An 8,713-nucleotide genomic window follows, 5' to 3' on the forward strand; every position below is an offset into this window, starting at 1 on the left:
ATTATTTTTTAAGTGATTGCCCAAAATTACACAACTAGTGTTTTTTTCCACACTGAGGTTTTTTATTTAATGTTTTCAATTGCTAGTTTATTTTATTTTTCTAATTACAAGTTATGAAAGTTTTTCAACATTAATCCATATGCATATTTTTAAGTTACATGATTTCCTTTCACCCTCCCTTTTCATCCCTCTCCCTTTAGAAGTGAACAATTAGGTGAATATTGTATAATACACATTTATATTTAACATTGTTTACAGATTAGTCATTTTCTGTATGAGGAATTAGGATTAAGGGAAAAGAAAGAAATCTATGAGATAGGAAACAAATACATAAAAGAAATTTTTAAAAAGTGAATATAGTGTTCAGACAGATTCTGTAGGGGTTTCTTTGTGTTTTTTTTTCCTTCCTCTGGATGGGGTAGCATTGTCCATAGCTCCCAGGGTTGTCTTAGCTCTGAACTGCTGGGAAGGAGCAGCATCCATAAAGGCTGATCAAATCACAATGTTGTTGTTAATGTGTACAGTGTTCTCTTGGTTCTGCTCCCTTCACTCAGCATCAGTTCCTGTAATTCTTTCCATGCTTCTCTAGAGTCCAATCATTCATGATTTCTTATAGAACAATAGTCTTCCATAATATTCATATACCACAATTTGTTCAGTCATTCCCCAATTGATGGGCATTCCCTCAATTTCCAGTTCCTTTCCACTACAAAAAGAGCTGCTATGAATATTTTGGAACACGTGGGACCTTTCCCAAATTTTATGATTTCTTTTGGATATAGGCCTAGGATTAGAATTGCTGAGTCAGAGTATGATCAGTTTTATTGCTCTTTGGACATAGTTCCATTTTGTTCTCCAGAAAGTTAGGATCAGTTTACAATGCCACTAATAATGCATTAATGTCTCAATCCTCCCACAACCTCTCCAGCATTGATTGATTTTTCTTTTTGTCATTTTAGCCAATCTGATAGGTGTGAGGTGGACCCTCATAGTTTTAATTTGTATTTTTCTCTAATCAGTAATGATTTGGAACATTTTTTCATATGATTTTATATAGCTTTAATTTCTTCATTTGAAAAAAATCTGTTCATATCTTTTGACCATTTATCAATTGGTGAATGACTTGTGACTTTATAAATTTGAGTTCTCTGTATATTTTAGAAATGAGATCTTTATCAGAACCCCTAACTGTGAAAATTATTTCCCAGCTTTCTGTTTTACCTCTAATTTTTGCAGCATTGGGGTTGTATTAGTATATAACTTTTAAATTTAATATAGTCAAAGTCATCCATTTTGCAATTTATAATGTACTCTATTTCTTGTTTGATCATAAATTTCTTCCATTTCCATAGATCTGACAAATAACGTATTTCTTGGTCTGTTAATTGGTCTATGGTGTAACACTTTATGTCTAAATCCTGTGCCCATTTTGATCTTAGTTTGATATAGGGTGTGAGATGTGGGTCTATGAAATATTATTTTTTTTGCAAGGCAAATGGGGTTAAGTGACTTGCCCAAGGCCACACAGCTAGGTAATTATTAAGTGTCTGAGACCAGATTTGAACCCAGGTACTCCTGACTCCAGGGCCAGTGCTCTATCTACTGTGCCACCTAGCTGCCCCGAAATATTATTTTTTAAAAACATCTCACTAAGCATAGAAATGATCACCATTCTCCATTTGTTGGTTCCTTTCTTTTTACTATTCCATATTTCACTTCAAGAGAGTACTAATATCTTTGTGTGTGTCTGTGTGTGTGTGTGTGTGTGTCTGTGTGTGTGGACTCAAATTCATCAGTGGATACAACTGTCTGTAATACTTTTCTAAAAAATCAATAAAATGAATGAGCACTTTTATATCCACTGACTAATTTTCTATAGATACCGCCACAGTGTTGACTGATTTTAGTCAAATTTTTGTAGTCAAATTCTTTTTTTAAAATTTTATTTGTTTTTCCAACTACATGTAACAGTAGTTCAAATATTTTTTTCCTATCTTTTTTTAGGTTTTTTTTTTTTTTGCAAGGCAAGGGGGTTAAGTGGCTTGCCCAAGGCCACACAGCTAGGTAATTATTAAGTGTGTGAGGCAGGATTTGAACTCAGGTACTTCTGACTCCAGGGCTGGTGCTCTATCCCTTGTGCCACCTAGCTGCTCTTCAAATACTTTTTAGAAACATAGTTGACATGAAAGTTTATAAAATTGGCAATTTTGTGGATAGGTTTAAAGGAAGAAAGAAGAAAAACTATAGCAGTTGCTAAAATTAAATTTCTGACATGATCAAAGACAAGAAGGAAATGAAATAAAGAGAAAAGATCATTCCTAAGCTGAATAACCAATTCATGAATGGTGAAGAGCCATAAAAATACCATTTGCTAAAATATGGGATTGGGTGGGGTAATTCACCATTCTGGCCTGATTTAAATTTCTAGCTAACTAAGGGTTAAAGCAGATTTCTCTTGTTAATCCATTGAAAATGTTGCCAGAATTTATGATTGCACTCTCTTTATCCAGTTGACTGGACAGTAGCAGGTATGACAGAAAGGAATCTTAAGTTGGGAATCTTTAGGACTGATCCACTGTCTGGAACAAGAAATTCATAGGAACTGAAAGCCAGAGAGTAGATAGGTGATCAGGACAGCTCCTATGAGACATTCCTAACAAGAGACCCTGAAACTGGAAATCTCTGCCTTATCCAGGAGGCCCTTTATTGTATGTCTGTTGAGCCAGGACAGAGTCCCAGTGTTTAGTCAAATGAAGGCCTACAGAGCAATGGTAAATGGATTAGCATAATGGATTATAGAAGGAGTGGTGAGAATTAAAGTGAAATTCCAATACTGATCCATAGTTTCTCAATCTAGTTTTAGTGATCCCCTAAGAGTGCCTTTGTGGCCTTGGGTAAGTCACTGAACTTCCCTTGGTCCGTTTCCTCACCTGTAAAATGAAGAGGCCTCTGAAGTCCCTTCCAACTCTTGGTCCCCAATCTATGACTTGTCACATTCTCCTGGCTAGACTCTTTTCATGGTTTGGATGAGCATTCCTTTTACTTCTTTCTGCTAATTATCTTTATTGCGCTTTTCCCATCTTTCCCCAAAATGCAGGGCTACATTTGACATCTCTAAAAGATTCCTCCTAGACAGTATTTTCAGCTTTATTTCTATTGTTATTTCTTTTCTCTCAGCACAAGGAAAAGAGAATGTTTCTGTTTTTCATTTCTTTCAGACCATGACACACAATCTGAGAATCAGGCAAAGTCATCTTCTTTGAAACAAGGCACTTCTGAGAAAGGGTCCCTTTGGGGGCCAATAATGGAAAAATCCACAAGGGCTGGTCCCTTGATTTCCAAGATAAGTGTAGCTATTCAGTGTGGTGGCAGGTTGAAGAGAAAAAATAAAAGAAGAAACCAGGAGAAACCCTATGAATGCAGTGAATGCAGAAAAGCCTTTATTTACCTGTCTGCACTTATGCGACATCAGAGAATTCACACTGGAGAGAAGCCCTATGTATGTGGTGAATGTGGGAAGACCTTCAGCCAAAGCACATGTCTTACTGTACATCAGAGGATCCACACTGGAGAAAAGCCCTATATATGCAGTGAATGTGGGAAGACGTTTAGCGACAGTTCGACCCTTATTCGGCATCGGATCATTCATAACATAGAGAAACCATATAAGTGTCACGAATGTGAGAAATCCTTTAGTTACTGCTCAGCCCTTATTCGACACCTTCGGATTCACACTGGAGAGAAACCCTATGAATGTAATGAATGTGGAAAATCCTTCAGCCACAGCACGTGCCTTACCCAGCATCAAAGAACTCACACTGGAGAGAAGCCCTATGAATGTAATGAATGTGGAAAAGCCTTCAGCCAGAATTCATCCCTTTATTACCATCAGAGGACTCACACTGGAGAGAAACCATATAAATGCAATGAATGTGGTAAAGCCTTCAGTTACCATGCATCACTCACTCAACATAAGCAAACACATACTGGAGAAAAGCCCTATGAATGTAGGGAATGTGGGAAAACCTTCAGTCGGAGCACATATATTATTGAACATCAGAGAATTCATACTGGAGAGAAACCCTTTGAATGTCCGGAATGTGGAAAAGCCTTCAGATACTGCTCAGCACTTACGCAACATCTGAAAATACATACAGAAGAGAAACCCTATGAATGCCAAGAATGTGGGAAAGGCTTCCATTTCTATTCAGCTCTTAATCAGCATCGGAAAACTCATACTGGAGAAAAACCCTATGAATGTACTGAATGTGGGAAAGCCTTTATTCGGAGTACCTGCCTTACCCAACACCAGAAAGTTCACACTGGAGAAAAATGCCAAGAAATTGAAGAACTGAGGAAAACCTTTGGCCAAAGCTCATCCCTTCCTGAAAATCAGAGAATTAAAACTGGAGGGAAATCCTATGAATGCAATGAATGTGGGAAAATCTTTAAGTATTACTCAATCCTTGCTCAACATCAGAAAACTCATACTGGGGAAAAAACCCTTTGAGTGTAATGAATGTGGGAAGACCTTTAGCCGGAGCACATGCCTTACCAAACACAATAGAACTCATACAGGTGAGAAACCCTATTTATGCAGTGTATGTGGGAAAACCTTTAGTCAGAACTCATCCCTTACTGAACATCAGAGAATTCATACTGGAGAGAAACCCTATGAGTGCAGTAAATGTGGGAAAGCCTTCAGCCGGAGTACATTCCTTACTCGTCATCAGCAAACTCATACTGGAGAGAAGCCCTATGAGTGCAATGAATGTGGGAAGTCCTTCAGCCAGAGGTCATCCCTTTATTACCATCAGAGAACTCACACTGGAGAGAAACCATATGAATGCTTTGAATGTGGGAAGTCTTTTAGCCGGAGCACATTCCTCACTCAGCACCAGAGAATTCACACTGGAGAAAAACCCTATGCGTGCAGAGAATGTGGGAATACCTTCAGTAGGCGTGCAGCCCTCACCAAGCACCAGAAACTTCATTCTGAAAAGTAATTCTAGGTATGTAATGAATGCTTATTCAAATATACTTTGGTAGATGCCGATATGTCGTGGGAGGATTGAGTGATTTTTAAAAAATGTTCTTTGTACCCTGTAGATGCATTTTAGTTGCCTCTCAGCAGTGGTGGTGGTGATGGTTGTCCTTCATTTTTGGAGAGGGCTAATGACATCACAGGATGATGTCTTAACTTGCTCATGAGTTGGATTTGAGTGAGGCAGAGTTAGACAAAATTGTTAGCCTCACTCTCTCTGTGTCACCAAAGTCCAGCAGTGGAACAAAAGTCGATATGATTGTCAGTGGCCCAGGATGACCTTGGCATCCTTGACACCCAACCAGTCTCTAAACTCTCCAGTGCTTGCTTCAGTCACCTTTATGGCCATTGGCACTAATTGTTCTCATTCACCTATTCCACTGGCTTCATAGTCTTGAAATACCCCAACATCCCCCTATACCACTCCTGATGATGAGCTTCATGATGAGTCCAAGCAAGGAGAGCTGGTCTCTAAAATATGAATCACCAAAATTTAACTTCCTTCTCTCCCCCTCCCCAACAGAAAAAAAAGAAAGAAAAAAGAAATCACTGTTGAAACAATTAAGTAACATCTGTGTTGGAAGTTAAAGTAATAAGTAATGAATCATTAATTTCTACCCATTACTTAGCTTTTTCTTTTCTACTTAATGTGTCTAATCCCCAACCCCCAGGTATGTATTTGATATAAAAAGCACACAGATTAGGGGCAGCTAGGTGGCACAGTGGATAGAGCACTGGCCCTGGAGTCAGGATTATCTGAGTTCAAATCAGGCCTCAGACACTTAATAATTACCTAGCTGTGTGGCCTTGGGCAAGTCATTTAACCCCATTTGCCTTGCAAAAAAAAAACCACCTGAAAAAAAAAGCACAAAGATTGAAAACCTTATCTCCTTTCCAACCCCCCTCTGTATATTAATGTGCCACAGGGACCCCATAACCTCTTCTTCTCTATATCAGTCTGTTCCTTTCTTGCTTCCTTCTCTTTTGCTCTCTCAAGTATTTTGGATTAAGTTCTAAGGGAAATGGGTCCATGACCCTTTGACACAACTTTTCTCTCAGTTCCTTTTCTGCTGGCTTATATTCTTATATCTTTGCTTGAAAGAGGGTCTATCTCCCCAAATTTGCAAAGAAGCTAGAGAGTGAAAGAATAGACAGAGATTGAGAAAGAAATGTAGACTTATCTTCTCTTGTTATTTCACATGAAATTCAGCAGAGAGATCCTCGGAGTATTTTACATGAAGAGGAGGAGTAAATTGCTTCTGCAGGGTCTCTATGTGACTTTTGGAAGAAGTCCACAGGGATCCCTACTTTCATGGGACTACCCAGATTCCCTATGGCAGGGATCTGGGACTCCAATAAAATTGAAGGGTTTGGATGGCATATGAGAATATCTTATTCTCTCTATCCTTGACTATCTATCCCCAGCTGCTGGCCACACCTTCTGTCTTGTACCAAATAGGGTTCTATCTTGTTTCTTAACCTCTGTATTGAACTCTTCATTGGAGTTTCCAGCTACCCCTCTGCCATCCTGACTGTTCCAGTTGGCCAAAGAAATTTAGATTCTCAGTTATTATTCATGGCAGACTAGAGAGTTCAAGCAGAGAAGCCTCTCTGTCTCTGAATGAGGAATTTTAGTCTCCTGTGCAAAAACTAGTGACACTGGAGGCAAATGCATTTAGATATGAGCTGCTAGTAGCCCTAGAAGCAAGCTTGACCAAGAGCACTGGATTGGTCAGTAGATGGAAATAGTCAGCAGCTTGGAATGTCCTGGGTGCTGTAGTGAAGGCCCATATAAATGTATGTTCAAATAGGATGAAAGAAATGGGGTGCTACTTGAGAATAGTGGGAAGGAGATATGATAGAGACTTGGGAGTTTTGGTAGATGAAAACTGCCCCTTGTTAGCCACCCAGCTCATCATGTCCTTGGATGGGCATCTTCTACACAGGATCTACTGAGTCTAAGTGGAGGTCACCTAAAAATGTGGCAGTACCTCCCCTCATTAGAGACAAGAAGGTGGAAACCAAGTGATTGGGACTCATCTCCCAGTTCATACTAGAGGGAGATTAGGAAGAGTAGAATGGGATTTCTTTGAGTAGTAGAGTAAAACTATCATGTCAACCAGCTCTGCCAGGATAAATTTTCAGGAATCAAAGGACTTCCAAAACAAAGCCAGAAACCAACAGCCCCTAGGCCTCACAAAGCTTGTCCCTTCATTGATCAGACTGCAATTGTTAATTGTAGAAAGGAGATATGATGATTAAATTACACAGGTTAGCAGCAGACTGCTAGTTCATGGGCATCATCAATAGGCCTTAACTACTGATTGGTTTGGGAGGGTGAGAGAGAAAAGATGTGGAGGATCCTTAGGTTGGGACACTGGGAAAATGTGATGCCCTCCACAATGATAATCCTAATCCCACAATCCCCCTTTTAGCCATCCCTCATCCTCCAGCCCAGCCCTCATCCCAACTCTTATCCCTTCTACCCTGATTCCCCATCCTTCATCAGCCCTTCCTCTTTCGACTTCCTCCTCTCCTGCCCTTCCCAGTGAACACATGAGATGGACTGTGACCCTTTGGTATGAGGAAAGGTCTACATAGTTCAGTTCAACATACATTATTGGTGGGGGTGATAGTGCTGGGCTAGGTCCTCATGTAACTCTCCAGCTCCCCAGGTTCTTTCTTGCGTCTTCATATACAACAGTCAGCTCCAGGAGCCCCGGGGATGCTCTCTCATTCCCTCCTGGTGCTCACCTTTGACTTTTGTATCTTGCAGAGTCTCTTGCCACCTCTATGTGGCCCTGGATTAAGAGTGTGACTGAAGCTGCGGATTTTCTTGAATGAAGCCCCTTCCTGAGACCCTCAGAGAGTTGGGTTCCTCCTGAGGAGACAATGCCCTTCAGACAAACTCCCAGTTGAAGAAACACTGGTTGACAGCTGATCCCCAAAGACCTGGCTCTGGTTGCCTCCCCTCCCCTTCTCAAGTTTCCCCCAGCTCCTGAGAGTGAAAATATGGGTTGATGCCTCTGGGACTCAGGGCTCCTAAGAGGAGGCAAATGACTCTAAAACCCTCTTGCTGAGGCAGTCCTCCAGAGCCCAAAGCAGAGAATTTCCTGGCTTTCCAGAACAGGAAGGTGAAGACCTAGGCCAAGTCCCAATGGCCAGAGCCTATTGAGAAGGTGGTGGTTTGACTCAAAAACCAGACTAGAGAGATGAGATGTGGGGCTGCTAGGTGGTGCAGTCCTGGACCTGAATTCAAATCTAACCTCAGATACTTAATAATTACCTAGCTCTGTGTGACCTTGGGCAAATCACTTAATTACATTGCCTTGCAGAGAGAGAGAGAGAGAGAGAACGAGAACATGGACATATTGATGGGTGTGGGGAGGACATGTTGTCCAGGTCATGATAAGGTTGGTGAGGAAGGGACCTTAGATAAGAAAGGAACATCTCTCTGACCTCAGGCAGTGGTGGGAGGGAAGGGTGGGGGAGATGCAGAGGGGAGAAGAGAGAGAGAGGGAGAAAGAAAGGGGGAAAGAAAGAGAAAGGGGCAAGGAGAGAGGAAGAGAACAAAGGAGGAGGAAGAGAAAGACAGTGGGAGGGGAAAGGGGAGGAGAGGGAGAGAGAAAAAGGAGAGGGAGAAAAAGTTTGGATTCTTCTCTTGAACCC

The 8,713-nt window shown here is 40.8% G+C and overlaps 1 protein-coding gene across 1 annotated transcript in view; it reads left to right on the plus strand.

Annotated features, from left to right (window-relative positions):
* Window positions 1–8,506, plus strand: part of LOC141509340 (uncharacterized) — a 28,961-nt gene extending 20,455 nt beyond the window's left edge. Inside the window, 3 exon segments of the mRNA XM_074218804.1 lie at window positions 3,219–4,498; window positions 4,500–5,012; window positions 7,821–8,506. Of these exon segments, the coding sequence (XP_074074905.1) occupies window positions 3,219–4,498; window positions 4,500–5,006 (1,787 nt within the window). The 3' untranslated portion in view covers window positions 5,007–5,012; window positions 7,821–8,506.
* Window positions 8,507–8,713: the final 207 nt, after the last annotated feature.

This window comes from Macrotis lagotis, chromosome 1 (genome assembly GCF_037893015.1).
Source record: "Macrotis lagotis isolate mMagLag1 chromosome 1, bilby.v1.9.chrom.fasta, whole genome shotgun sequence".
Taxonomy (NCBI): Eukaryota; Metazoa; Chordata; class Mammalia; order Peramelemorphia; family Peramelidae; genus Macrotis; species Macrotis lagotis.